Source organism: Clavelina lepadiformis, chromosome 1 (assembly GCF_947623445.1).
Source record: "Clavelina lepadiformis chromosome 1, kaClaLepa1.1, whole genome shotgun sequence".
NCBI lineage: Eukaryota > Metazoa > Chordata > Ascidiacea > Aplousobranchia > Clavelinidae > Clavelina > Clavelina lepadiformis.
The window spans coordinates 21,854,157-21,881,482 of NC_135240.1; the positions used below are offsets into that span (position 1 = coordinate 21,854,157).

At 34.4% G+C, this 27,326-nt stretch overlaps 4 protein-coding genes across 8 annotated transcripts; 2 read left to right on the forward strand and 2 right to left on the reverse strand.

The window, feature by feature from the left end:
• Positions 1-10: 10 nt before the first annotated feature.
• LOC143462399 (ubiquitin carboxyl-terminal hydrolase 12-like) lies at positions 11-12,068 on the reverse strand. Its single transcript, XM_076960556.1, has 8 exons — positions 11,114-12,068; positions 10,601-10,684; positions 10,166-10,400; positions 5,737-6,395; positions 3,394-3,470; positions 1,619-1,702; positions 1,269-1,466; positions 11-1,168 (listed from the first exon to the last, which is right to left on the reverse strand). The coding sequence occupies exons 1-8, from the start codon at positions 11,138-11,140 to the stop codon at positions 994-996; spliced, it is 1,539 nt and encodes a 512-aa protein (XP_076816671.1). The 5' UTR covers positions 11,141-12,068; the 3' UTR covers positions 11-993.
• Positions 12,069-13,476: 1,408 nt separating this feature from the next.
• LOC143462472 (uncharacterized) lies at positions 13,477-14,622 on the forward strand. 2 transcript variants are annotated; one of them, XR_013118169.1, is made up of 3 exons: positions 13,477-13,626; positions 13,780-13,867; positions 13,981-14,093. XR_013118169.1 is itself a non-coding variant. In XM_076960660.1 (3 exons), exons 1-3 carry the CDS (start codon positions 13,675-13,677, stop codon positions 14,529-14,531), a joined length of 333 nt encoding a protein of 110 aa, XP_076816775.1. In that variant the 5' UTR covers positions 13,668-13,674; the 3' UTR covers positions 14,532-14,622. The 2 variants fall into 2 exon arrangements, 1 of the variants encoding a protein (XP_076816775.1); XM_076960660.1 differs by lacking the exons at positions 13,477-13,626; positions 13,780-13,867 and adding exons at positions 13,668-13,732; positions 14,510-14,622 and having other exon boundaries at positions 13,981-14,233.
• On the reverse strand, positions 14,276-20,671 carry LOC143462445 (uncharacterized). 4 transcript variants are annotated; one of them, XM_076960633.1, is made up of 6 exons: positions 16,281-20,671; positions 15,935-16,038; positions 15,410-15,518; positions 15,117-15,218; positions 14,788-14,906; positions 14,276-14,677 (listed from the first exon to the last, which is right to left on the reverse strand). In XM_076960633.1, exons 1-5 carry the CDS (start codon positions 16,460-16,462, stop codon positions 14,837-14,839), a joined length of 567 nt encoding a protein of 188 aa, XP_076816748.1. In that variant the 5' UTR covers positions 16,463-20,671; the 3' UTR covers positions 14,276-14,677; positions 14,788-14,836. The 4 variants fall into 4 exon arrangements, with proteins under 4 accessions (XP_076816748.1, XP_076816757.1, XP_076816764.1 ...); XM_076960642.1 differs by lacking the exon at positions 15,117-15,218; XM_076960649.1 differs by lacking the exons at positions 14,788-14,906; positions 15,117-15,218.
• A 306-nt stretch (positions 20,672-20,977) lies between these two features.
• On the forward strand, positions 20,978-23,588 carry LOC143462438 (tRNA (cytosine(38)-C(5))-methyltransferase-like). The gene is made up of 5 exons (XM_076960611.1): positions 20,978-21,890; positions 22,237-22,344; positions 22,417-22,611; positions 22,712-22,831; positions 23,024-23,588. The coding sequence occupies exons 1-5, from the start codon at positions 21,700-21,702 to the stop codon at positions 23,466-23,468; spliced, it is 1,059 nt and encodes a 352-aa protein (XP_076816726.1). The 5' UTR covers positions 20,978-21,699; the 3' UTR covers positions 23,469-23,588.
• The last annotated feature ends 3,738 nt before the right edge of the window (positions 23,589-27,326 follow it).

A 27,326-nucleotide genomic window follows, 5' to 3' on the forward strand; every position in this document is an offset into this window, starting at 1 on the left:
ACACGGCACATTACTTGATGCAGTTTTTATTTACGCAATTGATTTCTGCTTATATTTTAAGCGTGGAACATGATAAGAATACTAATTACTGGAATAAAGATCTCAAAACAAATATAAACAATTTTAAAAAATCGTCTCAGATCGCAAAAAGCAAAATAGAGTAACCCGGAATTAAATTCAAGCTACGACAGAAATGGACTGGTATAAACTTCCTATTCCTTTCATATATGTCTTTATGGATGATAGACAAAATTGTTGATATATACCAGATTGTTGATTAATTATAGACTAGAGATTAAAATATTTTACGAAATAAAATGACACGTTGATTGGCAAATCAGAGCAAACCCATTAAGCCGTAAGTTAAAGGAAAATGGCACCACTTTTACAAACTACAGAGAGAAAACAAATCAACAATTTGATTTAACGCTTGGAAAACATTTCTGTAACAATCCAAATTGAGACCAGACCAATAAAAAGTTCATTGGAACAACACCTAACCCCAGAGGCGATCACTGAATCAGCAAAAAGGTCAACAACATTCATGCACGAAAACTGTAAATAGATAAATAAATTTTCAAGTATAGATTTTTAAAATTGAAATTTCCAACAATTTTTCATTTGAAAAAAAAACAAAGCTAAAAAGACAAATGCATTTAATGGTTCTGCGAGAAACCAATCAAACTGCAGCAATATTACGGCAGTTTAGCTGCAAGGATATACAAACGTACATAGTCATTCATCTGCTTATACAACTGTTGCTTGTTCAGTAAAAATCGCATTGAGTGGTAAGGTATAGGTATTTGTTAAGCTTTTTCTGACAAGCACAGTTATAAACGTACTGGTTTTATATTTTAAATCAAGCATCCATTAATGTGTAATAATTTACCAGACTTTAAATAGCAGGAAGTATAACTACTAAGACATAGAATGGAAAAATGTTGCAACAAAAGCAGCTACTTTCCCGCATACAGTTATTGCTTTCGTTGTCTATTACTCTTTGGACTGATAGAACAAGATATAACCCGATTCAGAGTTCTTATCAGCGGTGACACCATAGAAATCTTCCATACCACTCGGCTCCAACTTTTCAACAGTGTCATCATCGAAAAGTAGCCACATTCCGTGGCTTTTAACGATGGAAACATAGTGGCCACGGTATGGACCCCTGGATAATAAATCAAATCAAGGTTAACACCACCATAGCAAAAACGTTAATGTAAGATAAAACATGAAACGCAAATTAATGGGCAATGGTTGAAACTTACGATCCGCAATGCACCACAACTGCAATCAAATCATAGAGTCTTTCTGGATTAGAGGCATCATCTGTTGTGTTGAAGAGACGAAGTTCAAACGGAAACACGACACGATAAGTGAGCTTGGTATACTTGTTTAAGGTATCACAGTATTTGAATCGTTTCAAGTGCAGAGCCAAAATCATTGGCAGCTTTTTGATTCTCATTCTGTGATCAGAAATAACACAAATGTTGCGTGCGTGATCGACACATTTTCAGTACATTAAAGCTAACGAAAGCATTTTTACAGTCACAAATAAAAAGCTGTTTAGAAGTAGCTTATCCAGTACAAATCCCTTGTGTTCGGGCACGGGACTTACTGTATTTGTGCTTCTTGTTTGCTTCTGCAAACTTCACACGAATACTTGTGCTCGCCACTTAGTATCTGCTGGTTGCTGAATACCCTAAAAGAAAAAAAAATCTTTACAAGCAACCTATATTAGTTAGGAAAGGTCTGTAAGTAAATTATATTTTACCATTAAAAACATGAACAAATGTATTTAGGCATGTGCTCACTCATCAATTTTTTGAATTTGTGTAAATACAAAACTCTTGACACGAATCCTAATTTAGTGTCTCACTAACTCATATTTCTATCAATACTGAACAAACACTAACATTGTTTTCAGATGCTAGGAACTCATTCTCTGCAGTCAAAATTATTAAATTAAGTCAAAATTTACAATTAAGCTAAAATTTGCCAGTACTTTTACTTTTTGTGAGGTTTTTATGCGAATAAATAGAATATTTACTTGTAAAAACAGGTAGAAGTTTTGCGAAAATGCGTCACAAAGGAATCATATTAACATGTAAAGGCAGAACACTGTCACAATGTCCACTTGCATTATGATAACTTTTACTACAAATTGTCTATTCGTTGTTAATAGAGATCATTTGTTACAGAAATTAAACAATTTATAAACAAATTAATTTCCACAAATAAATTCGCTTTGTTTGTTAGGATTGCAACTTGAAATGTAAGTAAAATACTGTAATCGCTTAAAAAGTCATCTTCATTACAGTTCTTGGTTAATGGAGACCAATAAGACCTTTTTGTTCCTGCTGTTGGCATTATATGTTTTACTATTATTAAATGCAATACTTTTCCAGTTAACGATGTACTGTACTTGGTTTCACTATTGTTAGAATATGCATTTGTCGAAATCTGACAATAGGTTGCTGTTTGGTACATCCATTAAGATTTGGGTTGAAATTAGCACATCACAATCTGAGTTTATATAGCAACAATAATAACAAGTACCAGTATGCAAATAATAATCAAGCATATAAAAGCCAATTTCCAGACATTTCATAAGCTATCAAGATGTATATGCTACAAATACACAAATATGATATAAGACAACACCTTATTGAGCATAAAGGCTTTAACTGAAATACTGGTGACAAAACACAAGCAGTTTTGGTTAATTGGACAATAAAGAAAGAACATGCAAGATGCAATAGGTAGATGTTCAGCTTGCAGCTGCCCAGGAATAATTATATAAATATAACGCTACAACTGTACTGGTACAATTAATTATATCAATAGTTAATAGACATTTTTCAAATCACATGCAACGGTTGCAAATATAGAATCTGCTTGCTAAACTTTAACTTTATATGCCTGCATTGTTAGTGAAAATAACTTATGGGAAGGAATCTTAGTTTTGGGAATACAGTTTAGTAACACCAACACAATTTAAATTTATCAGCATACTTGGTACTGGGGTCATTTGAACAAGAGTTTTTAAGAAATATCTCATGAAAGTTTTACAAAACCAGAGCAAAGCATTATTACAAAAAGATTATTAACGTTACACATATTCACAGTATATAAGTTTAAACTGTGCCAATCAAAATTAGAAAATAGATAGAAAAATTAGAAAATAGATAGGTGCACGCAACAAGCAATTATGCCACCTTCAGCGATTTTGTTGTTTGTTTAATTACTATGCAAACTGATCACCGGGATATGGTTGGTAGATCACATAAAAATAGCGATAAGCTTAAAGCAAATAAAGGTTGCGTAAAGGGAAGGAGAGTTACTTGAGCGAATGGAAGGATGGAATCGACATGTTAACATTTGGGAACTTACCTTAAGCAATGAGTTATTGACGTGTTTTGCTCAATATCAACCGATAAGTCAAGAAAATCTTCATCTTTGTTTTTAACCTGTACATTATTAAAACAAGACATAATCAAGCTGTAACTAGAGTTCAGTAAGAAATCTTGTTACACATCATTCAAATAATATTTAAGACAAAAAACGTCAAGTTCTTTACAATTTATTTGATACGCAACTTGTGCAAAAGTAAAGATGCTAAAACTGGTATCCTACAATACGTCATAGAGCTTGTCAATGACATAATAAAGGCCAAATATCAATCTACTGGCATCTTTAAAATGTATTGTATTCAGTAACATAGGTATCAACTGACAACGTATTTTAAGGCATCAGCATAATGCTCAGTCATGTACTCATAAATCTATGCAAGTTCTCTTCAGAAACTACAATAAGGGAGAAAGTACTATTATCTTTTGCTAACAGACACACAAAACAACCAGCAGTGATAAACTTGACATAATGATCCATCATGGCGTGTTTTGCAGTTGCCTTCATAACAGTACTACTGTGTTTTAGTATGATCTATGTATAGAACTAGAATGGCTTGGAAAAGCTATAGCTCTTTCAGTAAGTATTTGAAGGCTATTGCATACCAATTTCAATATACTTTTTAAAAATATTTTGCTCATACACTTTGCTTTTACAGTAATTTAAATGCATTTAACATACAACATGCATTTAATCTACTTTATAAAAAACAAAAATTAATGGAAGGGGTACTTTTAAAAACTGGTTGTTTGATTGCTTTTGACGCAATGCTAAGGAAAGCAATGAATACAAAGCTAACAGGAAAACTGAATGCTGTTATACATAATTAATTATGCTAATACAGCAGCCTGTACACAATATCTCAACCATGGTATGATGGCATCAAATACAAGTCTATTACTGCCAACGTTTCGTTACCCCATGCTATGATGGTAATATTTGTGCTTTCTGTATTCAATACATGCATCAAATACAATCCATCCATTCAATACAATTGATGGATACAATACATTAAGTATCCATTAAGGTTTAACATGTTCGTATATTTCATTTGTTTCCTTCAGTCATGCAATTGGTGAGTTTGGAATTGGAATAAAAGAATCCAGTCTGCGGTGGTAAGAACGGTGTTATTTTTGACAACAGAACTCACTGACACCGAATCATTTCTTGCTGCCAACCTGTTTCGTGATCCTGTGACTGGGTCAAGAAAAGTCCTAGACTCCCGTATATCACATTGCGATAGAATTTGCAAGCCATAAAAAATTTAGTCACATGTTTAAGTAAAGACGTTAGTAGTTCTTGCCACCAATGAGTTTTAACTGATACTCATTTTGGATATAGATTATGTGTATATATAGATATTTATTATCTGGGCCCCTACAATATCACAATAACAATGTTCAATGATTTCAAGTGGACTATTTTTGGAACATAGTTCACATATGCACCATACAAGACAGCGTATATACTTAATGCTTGTGCATTGAGGAAGTAAATTTGTTTTAGCATGTTACACACTCATATATTAGTTTTTATAGTAACCATAAAGAACATATTATCTATGATATATGAATTTAACTTCAAAACTTCATATCCTTCAAAAGTCACTTTTGTAAATAAATGCTTTTATTCAGCTTAGTATTATTATGTAATGCAGAGGAAGATTTTAAATCATTAACTTGAAGTTTAAAGAGCCTTTGAAATTACTTCCAGTTATTCACTTTGTTTAAGTTAACCTTGGTAGAATTAGAAAAAAATTTAAGAAAATTACACAAGGCTCGGCATTGCCGTTTTCTTAACATTGTTACACCAGTTTAATATCACATGTGCTGATAATGATGGAGTGAACAAGAACGAGTTTGAGTAGAGCAAACATTTTTTCAGTAATATATAGAGACACTAGTACTCAAGTTAACCAAAGTTTTTTGAATTATTTTAATACGTCTTTTGCATGAAACAGGTTACAAGTTAGAGTTACCCAAAGTTTGAGGTTAGCTGCTAATCAAGTACCTAGGCTAAGTTTACACCTTATTCTAGAATAGGTTTCAAAAATACATTCCGATCTTATTATAGCAAATTATTATATGTATTGAACACAGTGGTCAGTGGGATCTTGTTATTCCAGAATTTATAAATCCCAAAAATCTCATCATACCACACAAATTGTTATCGAGGAACAGGTGTCTTCCTATCTATTTTAATGTATTGCGTCTCTTTTCTGGGATAAACAAGATCTCACTGTAAATATGTCTTGGAAGACATAATAACTTGATTATTCCTGTCCGAAAATGATGACTTTAGCTACCCACAATCTATCCTTCTTACCGTTTCACAAGTCAAACATCTTGTGATTGTTGTGTAGGTTCCTTGGAAAATATCATTGATCCAGGTTTTTGTATCCTCATCATATTCTTCAGTATAACTGTTGGCTGCTTTGAAACTGTCACCATTATCAGAAGACTTGAAACTAGATGGTGTCTTCTTATTGTGCTTTGCACGTGAAAAAAATGAAAAACTGGAACTTTTAACAGGAACTGATTCTTCCTCGCTTGTGTTTCCGTTTACAGGAGCAGCTCTGCTATTGTCAACCAGACCCTGCTTGTGGTTAAGGAGGTCATTCAGATTCAAAGTGTTTTCTGCAGAAAATGATGGTGACTCAGATGTTCCGACTGATGACAATGAGCCAGAGTGATCGGTGGATGTCGTAGTATCTCCATTTCCAGTGGAGGCATCAGCTGAAACTTCAGGTAAAATATCCATTGTCTTCAGAGAATTCTGAGTTAGCGCAGGTTTTTCCTTCCTGCTTCGGCCAAAGAAGCTGGTTCTTTCCTTTTTAATTCCATTTCCAGCTGCAGCATGCTGTTCTAGTAAACGCTTTCTCTCTCGCTCTGCTTTCCTTTCCTCCACAAGAACAAGATGGATGGAGTTGAGCAAATGGTTAAAAAGCTCATGTGCATCATGCTGCATGTAGTTGTCGAATAGTTCTGCATAATACATATAAAGTTTAAGTTTGCAACAATAAACACTATTGTAAAATTCTGTTAAGTGTCAAGTCAGTAGTAGAGTGGTTAGAGGACGGAGTTCACAATAACCCGGCCCCATATCCAGTGGCGCTACAGTTGTAATACCCTTGGGCAAGGGACTAACAATGCTTGCTCCTGTTTCGTGGTCCTTCCAAATTCCAGCAATACTGGTATGATATAACAAATATGTGTCTTCTGGAAGTTGCAAAAGGCCTAGCTCATTAACTAAGCAATGAAGAATCACCTCCAAGTTTAAGTCAAGCAAAGACTTTCATCAGTCCAAAGTTAAACATTATGGTATCAAACCTACTAGGGTTGAACTATGTGGATATCAGTTAACCCAGACAATTTTATCTATCCAGATAAAATTTTGTTGGTTAACAAATGCCTAACCTTATCAGTGCGTTTTTACACCTTTTTAGCAAATTTTTAACTCCTTTGTTTTCAGAAATGGGTAGTTTAGCAGAACAGAAGTGGTGTTTGACTCCACGTTGAACTTTATTAAAACATTAATTCACAGCTCTTTGTTCTCTATTCTCTACAGAATGTTAAGTGTTCAAAGAATTAGTTCTATTATGTCACAAACAATACACAAATCGATTGAAATGCGCAAGTAGAATTAACAGTTATCCTCCAAGCATTTAACAATTTAGTATAGATGCGTTGCAAAGTGAGGAATGGGCAGTTTTATAAAGAAAGCTGTTTGAGATCGATTGTATGCTTCTGAATTTACTGAATTACAAAATGAATTTAAAAAAAATTTATATTAAATTTAAAAATTATTAAATAAACATTGAGAATTTGTGAAATTTTGTACAGATATGTGGTTTTTTCATAATAAAATTAGGTCATACTTGAACGTTTTAACAATCGACACATTAAGTTATACTAGAAATTAGGATAAAAAAGTTGCTTTGTGCTTGCCGCTTTTTATCTGGTTAACCGGTTAGCTAAGACAGAAATATCCGGATATATCAATTATCCGAATAGTGAATATTTTTGATAACCGAACTAACCTTGATAACCAATTTATATACTAATCTGACAGGGAAGCAAAAATGTTTATAGTACATGGTACATATATGTATTTACGACTATTTAAAAATTTTATAGAACAAATATAGAGATATTATGTAATGTCATTTCCACAAGGTAAAAATTTTTGATACTATCTTGTCCAAAAGTTTTTTAATGTTTCATTTGCATGTATAAACAGAACAGGGAAGCAGCAACAGCTAATATAACAGATATTATATAAATAGTTATTAGCAAAAGTATGAAAAATAGCGAATACAAACAGAGAGATATTCAAGTGCAATATCATGTTACAGTGTCTGCAATAGTAAAAGTGGTCTTATCCAGCACAAAGTACTGCAACCACAGTCAACAGATTAAGTCAATAACACACAATACGTGTAGTTCGTGACCTAAACTTAGAAAGTCATTCATGAAAGATTAATGAAAGTTGAAAGCAAACTGAAGGAGTGATGGTTAACAAAAATCATTAACAGAACCATGGAGTTTACGACAGAAGAAGGGGTGCGAAACCTAGTGAAAGGCATTTATTTGGATCCCAAAGTTTTTAACTGAATGTTAGTCTAAAGCTGCATTTCATGGAAGCAAAAGGTGCGACAACACATCAAATTTCTTCTAAGGGTGCGAGGGATAAAAAAGGTTGAAAACTGCTGGGCTAAGTGAACAAGATTTTTTTAATGTTCAAGTAAAAACACAAAGAAATGTCCAAACACATATATGTAGACAATTGTATGTACATTTTTTCATTGAAGCATGAATCTGTCACCAGACAAGTTGTAACACCCTTGGGTTGTACACCAAGTGAAAAAAATGGTCCCAGACCCTTGCTCCTCACCATTATAGTTTACGAAAGATCACAGGTAAAAGCATGTTTGCACATGCGGTAGCTACACTAGAAGTTGTTTTGTTTGTGATAGTTTTTCTCAATAGGTGTTGCTTTTCGGAGCATTTTTTAAAATGTTAACAAAACTAATTTGTTAAAATTGGAAAGATTTTAGAAACATTGTACTTTTAGAAATTTCATACTTAAGTTCATACTTATCTGTGACAGTAGTTCTCTACTTTGATAGATAGCTAACTGCAAATTAAGCTGTCTGTAATTTACACCACAACATTTTTGGCTGTATCAGGTAACAATTGCACAAATGTATACAGAAAATAGAGTTAATTCTGGTAATATGATTGTTTGGCATGTAGCCTGTCTAAAAGCAAGATTTTGACTTGTGGCTGTAATGTTGCAAATCGAATAGAAATATAGTAAACCATGGTATCAGTTGATCAACTGAAAATTTGTCACGAAATGGTTTGCTGAAAAACATGAAATTGAAAAACACTAAAATTTGAACACAAACTCCCCCAGATTGCAGGATGCTTTTAAAGAAACAAACATGCAGGGACAAGAGTCAGAAGGTTAGTTACAGAAGGTTGCATTCCTAACTTAATAATCCAGTTTCATTTTTCATTAATGTGAAGAATAGGTCAAAAATAATAACTTGAAGGACAAAATGACTAGGTAGCAAATACAACGTAAAGTCAGTTGGTCTTTACACCAACAAAAAAGATAGTTTAATTAATTGGTATATATAGCATAATAACATTTTGTTTATCTCAGGTTGCTGAGCCTTTCTACGACCTAGAATCGTGATTTCTCACCGCTAAACAGGCCAACTGACACAAAAATTAGGATATCCGCCTATAAACCTCAGATACAGATTTTATAATATAATAACATAGTATGAAAAATCAATTGCGATTTTTTAAAATTTGCCTGAAAATCAATCCCATTGACTATAATGACTTGTTATAATAACAGGTGGACAATAGGTAATGGCAACCTTTCCGTAAGGAAATGTTTTAGGGATTTGGAAGAAATGTTTGAATAAAGGGATTTAGTAATTGAAAAAAGTTTTAGAAATACAAAGCACTATATAATACGTAGAATATGATTCTAAGAAAGCATAGTGTGAACATGCAACAAAATGTGTTTTTGACAAGGACATTGCAATATCATCACAGAACACAATAATTTTCATATTACCATAAGGGGATGTAACAAATACCTATGTAGACCAAAGAGTGGAGAACATAGTATGTGGTGATATTTTAACAGTTGGAAACAAAATTAACAACATTACAAGATTCTAACTTGAAATTCAAGAACATAACAAGAAATTGGTTAGCAAAAGACAGTTTTTACCCAGCGACTGGCAAGCCTTTTAGTACCATTATATCTGTACGATTCATTTGGTGAATGAGTGTGTCAGGGAGACACAAATCAAAAATGCTTTCTAATGGCAGCATCTATATGATACCACCCCTCGACTAAAGTCAAAGGGACAGTATGTGTACTGTACATATGTGAAAGCAGCATGTTAAACTTTTTAAGATTACTGGAGGTAGGTTTGAGCGGTTGAGACGATTAAAACATATCTAATAAGACAAGCCATTCCTCTTTCCGACATTGAAATTGCTCTCTTGTGTTAGCTACAATGATAAGTATAAGGAAGTATCATTTATAAGCCTAACTTCTATCTATCAAATGTACTGTGGAGTGCAATCATTATCATGCCACGCTGTCATAAAAATTTAACAATTGGATTGTGATAACATAAAAACCCATTGTGAGTTCTAGCCAAATATTTCAAAGAATACGTCAAGGAAAACAAAATGTTTTATAAGGATAGAAATCATATTACCATATTCTTTGCGTAGTCGTGCCATGAACTTTTTTGGCTGGAGCACTCCACATTTTTTCTTTTGATTGGCAATACTATAAAAAAGGTCACACAAGCAGGCCAACAGGCTGTCCTTTTTGCCATTCGCACTGTGCTTGCCATTCTGCTGAAGACGATATTGTAAAACTTGTTCACGAAATGGTGGGCAGAAAAATAAAGCTTGAAGGATGGAGTTGCAATAGCATGTATTGCCAAACTGTACAAAAAATGATGAAGTATCTGAGAATATGTTTACCTAAAACACTAGTGAAATTTGATGAGAACCGAATTAAAATATTAACCAAAATGCATACTCGTATAGCTATAAATTACTCATGTAATTTAAACTGCATTAAAACGGCAATTTTCCATGTAAATCTTGATGACGATTACAAACAACAAAATAATAAATCATACATTGTGCAATCCAAAATATCTTTCATTCGGAGGAAACTGATCTGGGCCTATTTCTTTCATGAGTGCAGCTGAAGCGTTTGCTCCCTGTTATACACAGTAAACATATTAACTTTTATGGCACAAGTATATATAAATTTCTGTTATAAATTTAAGTAGACTGTGTTAGTAACTATAATCCATTAAATAATTTAGTGGATTACTGCAAAATGTAAATGACCACACTATAACTTAACATCAATAAATATGTACAATTGAGCAATATCTACTTTACTAGAAAAAATGATACTTTCAGATCATTTATTCGATCAATAATTTCTTAACCAAACAAGACAGTTATAATCTATACTCAATTTAATCATAATTCCTTTATAACTAAATAAAAGCTTTACATAAAAATTTCTAACAAAAATTAACATCGTGCTTTCTTCTTTCCCTGCTGCCTACTTTAAACAATACAACAGGCCGATAAATAGTTTATAATGAAAAAGTTTCAAATTTGTTTAAAAGTTTTACCATAATATTAGGCAAGCACCCCTTCATGAACTATCTTGCGGGATGAAACAGATCAGTTCTTGAACAACTTACCTTAAATCATAGAATTTAAAAGCAAATAACATACACTGAAAAACAAACATTTGGCAGCACTAAATACATAATTAGATTGAAAGAGTGGCATCAAGGCACATGTCCGACTTTTTAAACACACAACAATTTATATATAATAAACAAACATATAAATAAAACATGTTTGTTTATCAGAACAGAATCAGAGCAAAAGTTAGTGTTCCTTTTTCTTTGGAAACATCGGTTTGCGCTGGTGTGCAAATACCGCTTTAGAAATAAAATCTCGGGTGTGCTCTTGCTATACTCTGCAGTCTGGAGCTTATAAATGAATTCACTCAGACGCTTTTTTGAACGATTTGCACGTATATAATTGTTATCTTTTGAAGTTGTTGCACTAAGGATTTTTCATTCTAAAAACAGTAGACATTTTAAACTGCCTAGCAAAGCAAATCCTGTCAGGATATCGCTTTGACACCTATCGGTAAGCCTAGCCTTAGACCCTTTTTGAAAAGATCTTTGGTGCGTAAATATCCTAAGATTGCACTCACAAGCTCCTTCTGTCCGTCATACAGCCTGTCTTCTAGCCTATAAAACCTGTAATAAATAATGGAAAAATCAAAAAGCACAGAAAACGTACTCTACTGCCGTAACGCTTAGCCTATGTAGGCCCTAGGCTATATCAGTAGGCTATCGGTATATATCAATATAGGCCTAGGCCTTCTGGCCTCGGCGAACGCATGTCAGTAGCGTTAGGCTAGCTAGACCTAGCTAGCAGAGCCACGAATCACGATTAATTAAAAGCATATTAAATTGAGCTGGCTAAGTTAATATTTACCCAGCAAGAATTTATGCTATTAATCTCATGCAAACCGCAAATCTCATGCAAACCGCCCTTGTAAATACAGCGCCCTTGCCGGACTAGGCTATATGCTGCACCGGGACCACTGCACGGACAACACTAATTTACAGAATCAGCAAACTGAGGAAACTGAGGAACGCGAGTACGCGACACTAATTTACGTTAAGTGAGGAAATACGGATAAACGTCAACCCTAATATATGGAAAGTATGAAATCACGGAATAATTTTTCTATGTTTGTAGTGATGCAATTCACAAATATACATGGTATTATTTAGCTTAGCCTCTTAACTACAAAAATATTTCTGCAGCAATGCGTTTGGAACTTCCTAAATTTTTTGGAAAAGGTTTCTGTTGGTGATTTAGTTGTTGTAGTTTTGACGGAATGAGGAAACTGAGGAACGTGACATTAATTTACGGAGTGTGAGAAATTACGGAATAACTTTTCTCTGTTTGTAGTAATACAATTCGCAAATATACTTTGTATTATTTAGTGTTAAAGGTTATAACTTCATAAAAAGTCTTTTGTCACAATTAATCTGGAACTATTTAACCATATCAAAAAGATATTTGCCAGTAAAATGATTTCTATAGTAGTTTATTACGCCTACATGTATATATAGCAATTTTTAAAGAAATTCTGAGACGACTGTATAACATACTTTTATGTCAAATGTCCCATAATTTTATGGAAAATCTACTCCAATAAAAGTAAAACATTTTAAACTACTAAAGTAAGAAGTAAAAAATGACTTTATGCTAATTAAATGGACTGCATTAAAATGTAAAGTCAAACAAATAAAAGTATTTTAATTGTTTTTCAAACTACACTAATTTTAATCATATTAATTAAATTATTTGTTTTTTATTATTTTTATATTTATCATCAAACTTAACCTTGTAAGGAAAAAACAGCAAATCTTTAACGTAAAAGAACTGTTTAAATTTGTGTAGTTTTAGAAAAGATATTTAAAATGCTGTGTTCTCTTTGTAATTGCACCTAAAGACTGCAAATATATTCTACTGTAAAAACCTTTCTATTACCCCCCCATTATTATTGGGAGCCGTTTGTATAAAACTAATTTTTTACCAGAACACACTTTCCTAAGCCAACATATGTCAAATCAAAAGTTAAATCAAACTGATTTAGTTATATTCGAAATATTTATTACGGATTTTAAAAAATCGCCCTAATCTAAAATAAATCTTTCCGATATACCGGTAATTAAATCAACGATATAAAGAACATGATGGGAAACTACCTCCTCCTCGTTTGTTTCTTTTTTATGAAAAGAGATAATGCGTAAAACTTTTCGCCCGCGTCACGCATGGTTGCGTACACTTACTCACTCACACTACGCCAGTCGTGGCGAAAAGTTTTACGCATTTGCATGGTTCGTTAACTTCGTTTATCGATTACTAAGAAGTGAGGTTGCTGTTTACGTTGTTTTGACGATTCAAACGTGTGTAGCCTATCAGTTGCCAACATGTCGTCTGCACCAGCACTTACTGCTGTATATTTAATTGAAATCGTTGTCGACGATGAAGAGTGTATAATCAAGCCTGTATCATCTTCTGCTTTGCAAGCTAATGATCTCTTTCAGTAAGTTAAGAATTAAGATAGGCTGAGGCTAAGAGACCTTTTAAGTATATGGTGCTTATAGCTTTATATGATTTAGAAACTCTCTCACACACCAGGAAAATAGAAGGTTGGATGCATTTAATGAGTTTACTTAAATTGCATGTTACTGGTTAGGTGTAAATACTGTGATGAAAAATTTAAAAGTCAGCGAGGTTTTGAAGTTCATCAAAAGGTCAAGCATCGTGGACTCGTGGTTATTTAGGTAAGTCCTGCTGCCTTAAGGTTTTGTATATTTTTATAAGTTTACATGTTTAGCAGGATAAATTTGCGTGTATGCCAAATACAGGATTTTTCACAAGCTAACATTTTTTTAAGGCCTTTCCTCTGAGAAGTGTTCTTGCAAAACAATTAAAAGTATGTGGGTTGAGGTATGTGAATCACCAGATGATTTGACGACAGAAGCCATTGATTACTTTATGAACATTTTCGCCACCAAACCAAATGGATCTGAGTTGTTGACAACGTTTAGTATAGATGGCATATCTAGAATTCTTAATATTTTTGGCCCGAATGCAGATCGATGCAAATCACTTGAAGCCACAAGAAAAATGTTTGATCTTTTTCTCAGGTATATATTTTTATGATTCAGCTTAACATTTAATGTGATAAGATATTAATGTTGTATTATACTGATATTGAATGGTGTGGTAATATGTTCCAACTTTCTGAAATCAATTGCAATAAGTTGTAGTTGTTAACAAGTTGTTCATTTCTTGAAACATTTTTCTGTTGGTGCCCATCCCATCAGCAATAATGCATATCACAGTTATTCCACAACATTGCAATGCAGCAATTGCTTCCCAAACAATGCTAGTCAGCTGATAAGATTTCAAACTTTTTGTAGCAAAGAACGCCACCGGACGTGAAAAATTGGTCATTATTGATCGAATATAAAGCTGAAGAGCATGTGTTGCAACGTCGGGAAATGCTGTAGAAACAGTTCTTTCTTCACCAATATCAACAAAACCAACTATTTTATCTTGAGAAAAGTTATAAACTAAATTTTCTTTCACTGCAACAACAATAAAGTAAAATGTATCATTATAAAAATTCCTCTGTTTGAAGATAAAGATATCACAACCATCCATACTATGTTAAGTCTGAATTACACCTCCGCAATACCTTTCATTTCATCTACAGACAATGCAACAAACTTCTCATGTTTCTGTAACTATGTTGACCTCAATTTTATCTCTTGCAGCACTTCATGTATTAGGCCAGGTTTAGTCTTATAAACCTTTCTGAAAGCAAAAAAGTTTTGATTTTAGTTGGCAGGTAAGTTGCACTGAATTGACATTGTTAGCCTAAACATATTACTTTGTACACTTGCAAGTGCACTGAGCTTGAGCTAACTGCAAAAGCACTTCCAACAGCTTGGCACTGATTTCTTACTTGCTATCATGATAACTACATTATAACTGGTAGATCTAATGATGTAATCATTGTTAAACCTGTAATCATTTAGTGTTCTCAAGCTGGGAAGACGCAGAATTTTACTTTCGCGTAACTCTTGGTATGCTATTCTGCTCTTGCAAGCAAGATTTAAACAAAACCTGCAAGTGGTATTAAAAAATAAAAGCCTTTTGTTTATGAAAGCAAAAAAGTTCCTAATGCTTACTTAAATGTATCCACTGAAATTACAATCATTAGATTTCAAAAGATATGGAAAAGTTAAAATCAGTGAAGGATTATGACAAGAACAAAGGTTAACGGTATATATTAAATTTTAAGATATCGTATCCACCTTATAACAGCAGGATGATAGCGTTCACCACATTTTTTACTCGTTTGAAGTTTGCACTGTTCTTCCCGCATTAAAGCATGAAACTCATCAACCGATCCAATTTGCAATGCTGTAATAATATGAAGCAAACCGATTAACAAGCAAAATTTAAAATGGTCCAGAGTACGGCAATTTTTTCCCATTCCAATGGTTGAAAGTATGCCTTTCTTACCCTAGAGTAAGATATATGCCTTTGAAATGGGGAAAATTTTACTTCGGCACAAGTATGGTTTGTGAACTCCATTCGTCTATTTTTCCGCCCATTGAAATGGACCTGCTTTCAGCAATGGGGTTTCCCACAAACCATATTTCTGCCGAAGTAAACATCTCCCCATTCCAATTGCATATATCTTAATCTAGGGTAAGAAAGGCATACTTCCTGCCATTCGAATGGGAAAATATTACCACATTTTCACCCATTTTAATGGGCAGACAAATCGGGTGTAAATTCAATGAAATACCAGTAGCTAACAGAAAGCAACTTACCAGATATCATTAAATAGTTTAAATCCTGGGCCATCAATGCATCAACGCTTACATGATCTTCAGATGTCAGCAGTTTCTTCACTTGATTTCTCAGCTCTTCAATTCTGAGGGTTTTATATGAAATTTATCATCTTTATCTAAACTTGTACACTTTCCCACATTGAAGTTAGTGCGGCAAATAACCAAAAGTTATACTAAAATAAACGACAATAAACCGCAAATAAATGTAAGCTGATACAGGTTTGAAAAGAAATGTTTACCAGAAAATACCACAACATTGATATTCAACATCAACATGACAACTTTCATAACCTAGTAGTATATACCCAAATCATAAGTAACATACTTCTTATCTTTCATCTGAATTGTAGCAGCTAAACGACTTGGTACTGATCTCTCAACACAAATCCTTTTTAATGGTAAATCTTGAACTGCTTCTTTGTAATTTGCTCTTTTGGAAAACTTTTTAGCATATGCTAGTACACTACATCTACACTCTGTGCAAACTGCTTTTTCCTCAGCTTTCATATCAAAGACAGCAATTAAACATTTCAAAGATCTAAAAACAAATGCCCATGTCAGTTTTACTTTGTCAGTGGAGTCGATGAACACTTGCACCTGATCAACTAGCAGAAACTGTCATAAATTTATAAGCTTTAAAATAAATTAGAAGGCTGAAAAGTACAATTACTGCAAGGTTCTAATTACAATTGTACCTGAAAGCAATATTCTTTACTGTTGGAAGCCGACAATTGTCCACACTGAATGGACTTGCTGACTTTGTTACAACATGAGGAACAATGGAATTATCTTGATTACTTTTATCACAACCTGAACATATCACTAGACTTTCAACAGTAGACAGCATTTGACAAACAGTCATACTTTTCAAATCAAACTTTCTTTCTGTAAATGTGACAATCCATCCATAGTAAATAACAACAACATCTAAATTTTCATTGACAGCCACCAAATATTTCACTTGATCATATTGTTCCTTGAGTTCAAACTCAACATAATTGCCTTTGTCATTACAGAGCCATGGTTTTCTTAAATAATTCTTTACTTGTTGTCTAATATCCATTAAGCATGTGGAATAAACTTTGGAGGGCAATGTTTGGATTAAACGATTTGGAGAACCGTAAAACTGCTTTTATCCTCCTACAAAACCTCAGAAGAACATTGGGAACGTGTTCTCTCTCAAGCTCTACACGGAATTAGGTCGTTGTTGTGTACGGCCACTAATGAAACTCCACATGAAAGAATGTTTTCTTTTCCAAGACGGGCAACTCTGGGAAACTCGATGCCTACGTGGTTGCTAAATCAAGGAACCGTACTGCTACGTCGATTCGTGCGAAACAAAGGCGATCCAGTCTGCGATCCTGTTGAATTAATGATGGTGAACCCCACCTTTGCTCGAGTTAGATATCCAAATGGAAGGGAGAGTACGGTATCAACTTCCGACCTTGCGCCTTAACCACAAGTAAACCCGGCTGACGATGACGTTGAGGAAGCCGCGACGTCGAATGTGACTTCACCATTACGTCAACCGGAATTACGTTTGCTTATAGGCACTAGTGACAATGTGCGAACAGTAACTGACGTTCAAAACGATGGACACCAGGAAACGTCTTCCGTGGAGGCTGATTCACAAACCCCGAGTATCAGGCGCTCCACGAGAGAGAGAAGACCTCCACAAAGATATGGCGAATGGACTTTGTAGTTTTTCAAACATTGTAATTACTTTATAATTATTTAACCGGGGGAGAATGTGGTGACATTCCGTCGGTGAAATTCCTTCGTTTACACTAGTTTGCTTTGCGCTTAATCACGCCTCCTTAATTGCTTCTCCGCCTTATATGTGCTGGTCCCATCGATAGAACGTCATTCCAGTAGTAAGCGCAGTGTCGGTGGGTCGGCTGTTCAATAGTATGAGTTCAGATATATAAGTGTTATATATCTTTCATGTTTTGCCTAACTGATTCTATTTGTTTTTAGGACTGTTCGGTTTTGTTTTAATAAAACCTAAGTTACTTGAATTAGTGTTTGAGTTTCGAGGTCATAACAAAGTCCAAGGTTCAACCAAAGTCAAACTTGTCAAACGGATGTGTCCGCACTGAAGCGTAACGAGGGCGAAATAAAAACGGTACTTCCCCTAGCAGTTTCCTATCATGTTCTTTATATCGTTGATTAAATCGTCCTGATTTAATCCAAACAAAAATGTTCAAATTTTGCATTGAAGCGTGACCATTTTTCGATTTAGCGCTCAAGCGTTCAATGTTGCAAAAATTGGGTAAATCCAATGCATGAACAGGGTTAAGAAATTGTAAGGGTTTGTTTTGTCACTGAAATCTAGGTTACTTGTACCCAAAGAGATTTAAACACTTTAAACTTTAAACACAAACAACAGATTTACCTAACTGAGCGGAAAATACGGTTTGTCAAGATTTTAAAATATTGTATCGGATTTTTAGGCATGTGTTGGCCGACTTTCTTTGGGTAAGTTTATTAAGTAAGATCAGTCTAGCCTGTTTTTAGTGAATTTTCTAGTGTAATAGGCTATGCATAAAGTGCCATTATGGTAATTGTGCGGAGCAAATGTTCTGATGCTAACAGTTATAGCACAATAAAAAACATGCTCATAACAATCAGGCTAATGAATGGGAAAAAGTGGCAAAGCCCAATAGCTTAAAACATGCTAGATATAGAAATAATAGGCCTACATAATTTGTGCTATAAAATAGTAGGTTAGCATGGCCAGTAAACCCACAAAATAGTTAAGTTGATAAATTTAACAAATATACACAAAATATTACAAATAAAATGAAAAAAGTATTGGGAAATGTGGAGAACATGCTCACTAACATTAAATACACTGAATCACTGATATTGACAATCAAAATAGATTATACGAAGTATTGTAGTTTGAATATCTTTAAGTTCACAAATGGATGTTTAAATAATAAACTAAGGAACCAAGGCCTGATTGGTGAGAAATCAGCATCTAGTTTGATTCGTGCAGAAAAATTTCTCAGTCCGAGGATAAACAATGCAATACCACAAAGTTGTATATCTAATTTAGGTAGCGGTGTCTATAATTCACTTTACATAGTTCAAGCAAGCAAACAAAGAAAAATCAAAAATGAGTTGTCTAACAACTACAGTAAAACCAGCTACATTACTGAGATTACAATCAATATATATGTGAGTGTTACCTAATTCTATGGATATCTACATGTTGCTATCACCATATCAAACTTTCCTTCAAAAACATGGTACACCATTATAACAAGAAACTTTCCAAATCAGATCACGTACTGCACTTTTTTTTACAAACACACTTATATTTTAACCTGAAATTATGTTGCATGCCATTCAAATTTTGTCGGCCAAAATATTGCTTTTAAAACCAGAAGTTTCTCGCAGGTGCGCAGTCGGACCTTGCTGATTTATTTCATGGAATATGCAGCATAACTGCAAATTTTCTCTGAAGAATTGGCACGTAAACCAAACTTTTGCACCAGACATATTATAGAAACCTTTCAGTAAGGATTTAAGCATATACCTAGTGCTCACACTCTTGTCACATAATGTTGACAGTATTACAGTGATATTTTCACGTTTCATTAATACCATAGGTGGGCAGTACTATATTACCGAATTACTGTACCGCGATACTTTTTCTGTTCCAATGTTGGTACCGTCGGTACTTTTGAAAAAAGTCCTGAATCGTTGTACCGAATTACGTTTTCAAGAAATTTCAGTTGGTCCCATTACTCCGAACTTTTCACGTGATAATTTCAAAATTTTGACCAGTATATTTTCAAAAATACATATCTATTAATCCTTAATACTAATTTTAACATCTGTTGATTTTTTTAAATTTAGAAATGTCAAGTAAAATTGCAAGCGATTAACGTCACATATGTTTTGACCTGAAGTAACCTTTACCGGGGGCATACTGGCAGCAAACATAGCATTTGCAGCAGCATCTTTTACACAAAAAAGTACCAGCACCGAGTACCGACAAAGTACCAAACTACTTTTTTAAAATAGGACCGAATACCGGAACGGTCAATACATTTTTTACCTTCAAAGTACCGACCGCCCACCTCTGATTAATATCCATCTTGTCCAGTAACCTTAGTTATTTAGAAGCACTACCTCATTTTATACAGTCCAAGTAGGTTAACACACTAACATAGTTGCAAACATTTTGCATCGGTGATAGGCTAATTGTCTCAAAAATGCAAATTGTGAAGGTTTTCCATGAATGTCCAGAGTGGTAGAGATAAAAAATTTTATAAATAAAACTCCATTAATTTTTTTTATTTTTTTAAGGTTTGAAAACGTTTCATAAAAATGCAATCATGAAAGGAAAAGGTGAAATGAAAAGAATAAAACTTGAAGTGTTGTATGCAGGGCTTGTTCATTTACAGCACCATATATAATAGGATTAGCTTTAAGCTGCGGTAGCAACACTATTTCAAGTTTGGCAAAATCCAAAATTTAATGAGTACTCTTACTTTCAAACAACTCCTGAATATTGTACCAAATTGTGAACACACAAATCCTAATTTTTGTCAGGCTATGATTATTTCGTCCCAGATCATAATAGAAAATACTTACAATGCTAGTGAAGTTTTTTTTGGAGAAAACAAGAAACTAATTTCAAGAATTTGCCCGAAAAAGTTTATTGTTTAGCACAGATGGCGTCATAAAATCTTGAATCTTCAAGTTAGGCTCATGGACCTCCAATCACATAACTGGCCACTAATTTTATTGGTGGATGATATTTTTTTTAAATAAATGTAGGGTGTTGGACAAAAAGGTTAGGAAACATTAGTCTATTTAAAATATTAAAAATACGTAATTGTTTTAACGAAGCAAAGTTTAGAGTCTGCTTTTCTCTGAAGTATATTATGTCATAAGTCTTGGTTTATTGAATTAACTTGCAAAGACAAATATACTATGAAAATAAAATTTTAATATCATGATAATATGGTCGTTTGCCCATCCCCTCATTGATATTATACACCAAGAGTCCGCAATTATATTTTAGCATGGCCAAGAAACATAAACTGTCAGCCTGAAATATTTGATGCACATTTACGCAGTGTTAAATAAGTAAAAGTCACAGGTAGATACGCGAAACAACTGTAACGTAGTGGAAGCAAATCTAACCCTTGCAATGTGATCATGCTAAAAACACCCAAAGTAGAGGTTGGATCATGAGTACTATTTACAGACTCTTGTATACTGCCTAAGATAAGTTACTTTGTTGTTTTGTAAAACCCCATTGTGAAGTTTAGAAATTAACAACCATTAAACATATCTATTATTTGCATTACAAACAACAATGAGTAAGCATATGTATTTGGTTAATAAGCTATAAGAAATTATTCATACATTCGCCTAAATCAATATGCATTACCCTATCATTGGCTATGCATAAATATATCTGTCGATGTGTTATTGTGTTTTGGATAGATTTATTTTTTTGAAATAATTAATTAAATGCTTTAATTTTTTTTGAAAAAAATGGAATGGTTATGTTTTTTAAAAAATGCTTTCTTATAACCCTGCGTTTCTTTCTGCCGTGTCGGTGCTACCTTAATTTGCTGATATGGTGTGAAAGGTTTTTCACTTTGAGTAGTTTAAAAGCCTAGCCCTAACTAGCACTGTTTTAGTGTTATGCATACAGCATTTTGGTAATTTTATCTAAATATATTGTGCATGTCACTGTGTATGAGAATGCAATTAACATGAGTGAAGCTTCCCTTCGTGCACTAGAACTCTATTGCGGGATTGGTGGAATGCATTATGCCTTGAAATTATGTGGTCTGGAAAATGCTGAGGTTATTGCTGCTGTAGACATCAGTCCACTCTCAAATGCTGTTTATCGGCATAATTTTCCAGGTGTTTTACACATGGAAAAAGGCATTGAAGGTTTAAGGTATGTAATCATGAATGTTTATTTCTGTCATGGTTTCATGTCATTTCAACCCCGGACGACCCACTCAACATTGGTTTAGTCATCCATTGCTTAAATTGTCCTGGTAAATTGATCGAGGTTTTGTTTGACCGACTACCTTCTGTCATAATTTTCTTTTAAAATCATTTTTCATTATGCTATGCTGAATAGCCTATATTCATAAAGTAATACCATGTGTCAATATTAAAGTAATACTGTGTGACAAAAGGTACAAATAAATAAAAAATTAGCCTATATATATATATTCATGCAGAATACTGTAATTTTAATAACAGCAATATTAATAAAAGATGTGATAAATACTTAGCGCTGGAGAATTGGACAGGTTGAAATTTAACCTTCTTATGATGAGCCCACCTTGCCAACCCTTCACAAGAGTTGGACTGAAGAAAGATATTGAAGACCCAAGGACAAAGTAAAATTAGTATTTTAGCTATACTGTCTTGGCACAAATCAGCTGCATTGAGCTTGAATAATTTTCTTGTAGATCTTTTCTTCATTTGTTGTCTGTCTTACCAAAGATGACTAATCGTGTCACATATATCCTGCTTGAAAATGTCAAAGGCTTTGAAGAATCAAGAGCTTATAAGATGTTTTGTGAAACTCTTGATCAGTTGGGATATGTTAGACAAGGCTTTCTGTTGTCTCCAAAACAACTTGGAATACCAAATTCTAGGCAGAGGTTAATCACAAATGGTGTTTTTATTGAACTTAGTTTAAGAATCGTTAGATTTGGTGTTACTTTTAAGTGTTTATCTTTTTTTAATACTTTTTTCTGGTAGATACTATATGTTGGCAAAGTGCTCTCAGTTGGGCTTTGACAAAAAGTGGTATAAATCAAAACAACCTATTCTAAAGAGTCTACCTGAAGACATAAAGTTACAACTTTTGTCTAGTAGCTGGTATGTTACTGAGTACCACATTGCATGTTATTTTTGAGTAAATGTTTTAAGATTGAGTTAGCAGCCTGCAATTAAAGGTAAAAAATATAAAACAGTATTTTAGTTAGTATCGAAAACTGTTAATAAAAATCGCCATAACACTTGTTATGAATGATATCTGCAAAACTAACTCTTTCTGAACAAAAATTTCAGCCCTGTCGGCTTACAAACTACCAGCGGTTCTTCAGATACATGCCAGCCGCTGCAGAATTTTCTGGAACAATCTGACTCCACTTGTGAAAACTATGAGCTCTCAAAAGATACAACTGAACGTTATTTATCCGTAATGGATATTGTTTCACCAAGTTCAACAGGATCGACTTGTTTTACAAAATCGTATGGACAGTACATTGAAGGAACAGGATCCATCTTAAACTTGTCACCAAACAACAACAATACTACTGCATCATGCGATCGAAAAGCACAACATTACAAATTAAGATATTTTTCTCCGAGAGAAATTGCAAATATTATGTGTTTTCCAAAAACGTTTTATTTTCCAGAAACTATTACAAGAAAGCAACAATACAGGTTATTAGGGAATAGTTTAAATGTGCATGTTGTCGCATATTTATTGAAATTGTTAGTTACTCAATAAGTAATGAAAATGTGCATGTACAGGTGATATTAAGTCTCTTTAGCTGGCTTAAGTTACCCACCTTTCTCATTTTGTCCTGTTCTGTACACTGGATATAAAAGCTCTTTACGGACATACAAATGAATTTCAGAACCTAGTCATCAGTAGGGGAACATTTAAGACTGGAAAACATAGCTATTTTGAACAAACAAAGTAACGATGTTGAACTTTTGAACGGTACTGGTTACAGATTTTGATCGCTTTCAACTCTCAATGAAATTGAGAAATGCACTTAAGTACTTAACTCAGTTTGTTGAAATTTTAGTTTCTTGGTTTTACTCACCATGGATGGTGACTTGGTCTGGTGTACATAACAACGGTTATGCGCAAAGCTCTAAAGCAGTGTTTCTCAAACTTTTTGCGATCGCGTACCACTCATTCGTTTTTTTTACTACACTGCGCACCGCCTGGCTCCTGAATGACTTATTTTACTCAAGTGTACCGGTATTTATTAGTTATTACCGTTATTACTATACCGTAACACCAATGAATAGCAAGAGAACACAATTTAATTTGATACAAGCAACTGTTTCTTCTACACAAGCTTGTCTATCCGGGGCAGCACATCGAAAATCATGTTCAGCGGTACGCGGTACCACTTAAAAAGCTCTCGCGTACCACAGTTTGAGAACCACTGCTCTAAAGAAACCTTGCAGTTAAAGTATATGCATGGTGCGTTCTAACTCGCCCAACAGAAAATTGGATGAAAGTTTCTTAGTTGGACCGATTTTAGAGTTTCTTAATTTTCCGGAAAAGGTTTTACTGTTTTTTTATGCCAACAGAATGCATTTGCTTGGAAGAAAAAAGGTGATATAAGTTAGAGTTGATATATTTTCATCATCCAAAAGGAGGACACGTAATGCCACCAAACGCTTGCACAGTGGTCAGTGGCGTATTTAGGATTGCGTTGAGACAGACGTTTTTTAACACCATACCTAAACCACTCGCATAATTACCATAGTTAGCCACATATGTCAGAATTCGCTTCTTGCAACACCTTCACACAGAAGCGAATTCTGACACATGTGGCTCACCATACATTACAAACCTTATTGAAAAGGTGTGAAGCGCAAATTTTTTTAGTTTTTACGCCTCAAAATGAATTGTATTTTCATATTTAAACAAAAATAGCGGCAATTTATGGTGTACAATTTTGAAACGCCGTCAACAACGATTTTAAAACGCCTTTACCAGCTTAGTAAATGATTTCCGAGATGATAACTGACAAGGAGTAGCAAACAAGAAAATTCGATAAATGAAATGTAATGAAGACTTAAAAACGTCTAAAAAACATTTGGTTCGTGAGGGAGACCACGGCCCTCTACTTCCCTAGTGCACTTGTAGCATTAATTGTCAGAAATGCTTAACTTTTATTTGGAACCTCTGAGTAAATTTAGGAACTAATTAACTTCCAAGGGAACACGGTAGCCGAGCCAACCTGTCATTCTTCACTACAAAAAAAAACAAGGAACAGCACGTGTACAGATAAACAACGGTTTTCTGATTTCTGAAAATAAGTTAGTTGAGTTGCGATGATTGTAACTTCTAGGGATGTGTTGCGAGGAAGATTATTCTGGTTCGTGCGAACCCGAATATCATGAAGGTCGACACGAACTAGTCCCGAATCTATTCGTATTAGAACCAAACAATAAAATTTCATCCAAAAGTTGTAAAATCCTGCTTGTAACATGATGTAGCCTACTCGATAAACAAATCGCTGTCTTTCAAAAATTAGTGTTTAAAAAAAGGATTGAAAAAGCAAAATCGTTAGGAAAACGACCTTCATTGTAAGTATTGCTGACTCTATTTTAGCTTCTTCGGGAAACCAGATCAACATTTTTTACCAAAGTCAGCAAATTTAGAAGTAATATTGTATTGGGTTCGCCATTGTTACTATTCGTGTTCGCCCGAATCTTCCGCGAAGACAACTTTCGGCGAATCTATTTGGGTTTGGGTTCGTATCGGCCCATTCCTAGTAACTTTCAACACGGCAAAATCTTTCAAAATTTTTCATTTATCTATTTGCGTTTCTTATAACCGCAGTGGAAATTGAAAAAAATAAGACATTTATTTCGCTCTATCTTTTAAACCAGGGGTGACGAACCTGCGGCCCGCCAAACAATTTTGTGCGGCCCACCAAACGATTTGACAAACGCCCATACATGCAAGGCATATAGGACTTATAGGAATTGGGTTGCCATACCGTCCGGAAAATTCCGGACATGTCCGGAATTTAGGGTTAAATTTTGCGTCCGGGAGACCAGCAGTCTTGAACGAAGCGTCCGGTGAGACCAGCAGTCTTGAACTTTCTTTCACCTGTTTCTAATCTTTGCGCAATGCGATATCAAAAGCTGATAGCACAATTGAGTCGCAGCAGTATGTCTTCAATAGATTGCCGCACTCAATCGATGTATTTTTGCGGTCGCGGGAGCAGCTAAAAATCTGCCAAATGAAGCGGTTGTGCTTGAATGCTAATTATTATGCAAAATGTTAAAAAAATTGTGCGGCCCGCTTGCTCAGCCGTAACTGACAAAGTGGCCCGCGTCATCGAATAGGTTTGTCACCCCTGTTTTAAACAAAGCCAATGCATCAAACAAACATCATTCGTACTCTTTGAACAGTTGTAACAAAGCGTTTGTGACAGCACAATGCAACGTTTCCGATCATGCTACATGCTGGGACACTAAACCCATTGCCTTGGCGCCAACAGAGGTTTACACTTTCTGATTTTTTTTGTGGTTCAATATAAACCCCAAAATATATAAATGCATCTTCATGTGTTGGCCAGGTGCTGCCAATTCGAATAAAAACGACCAGTATAAAAATGTTATTGCCAAAAGGAGGACAATTTGGGATTTTAGCGCGTCATCGGAGGACAATTCAATTGACATGAAAAAAGAGAACAAATCCTCCAAAAGGAGGATGTATGACAACCTTACATAAGTTCAGAGGTGGGCAGTCGATAGTTTGAATGTACCGTCGGCAACGGTTCCGGTACTTGGCAAAAAATGTACCTACCGTTCCGGTATTCGGTCCTATTTTAAAAAAGTAGTTCGGTACTTTGTCGGTACTCGGTACCGGTACTTTTTGTGTAAAAGATGCTGCTGCAAATGCAATGTTTGCCGCTATTATGCCCCCGGTAAAGGTTACTCCAGGTCAAAACATATGTGACGTTACTCGCTTGCAATTTTACTTGACATTTCTACATTAAAAAAGATGAACAGATGCTAAAATTGGTATCAAGGATCAATTAACATATATTTTTGAAAACATACTTGTTAAAATTTTGAAATTATTACGTGAAAAGTACCGATTACCGGGACCGACTGAAATTTCTTGATAAAGTAATTCGGTACAGAGATTTGGTATTTTTTTTCAAAAGTATCGACGGTATCGGTACTGAAAAAGTACCGCGGTACAGTAATTCGATACTATAGTACCGCGGTACTACCCACCTATGTATAAGTTAACACTGAAATTGAAGTATACGACATATTTGCTGTCCCGAAACGTTACTTGAAAGCTGTTACAGCAATTTGTCGATCAGCCATGTGTCAGGCCATTGTAATTTTATAATGCTTTCAATGGCACTTGTAAAGCAAAGCCAACATAGCCACAGCGTTTATTGCCATCAGTTAACCACTTCCTTGACAACGAAGTGTATTTGTAGCATTTAAACATGAAACAATTGTCGTAAACATGATAATCAGAATTTTGAATCAGTTTTATGTGGTATTCGGTTCGTTTTCTTAGTGCCAGCTGCCAATGTGCCACATCATAATTTGTAACTTTTGCAAACAGCAGTTACTGTACTGTAAT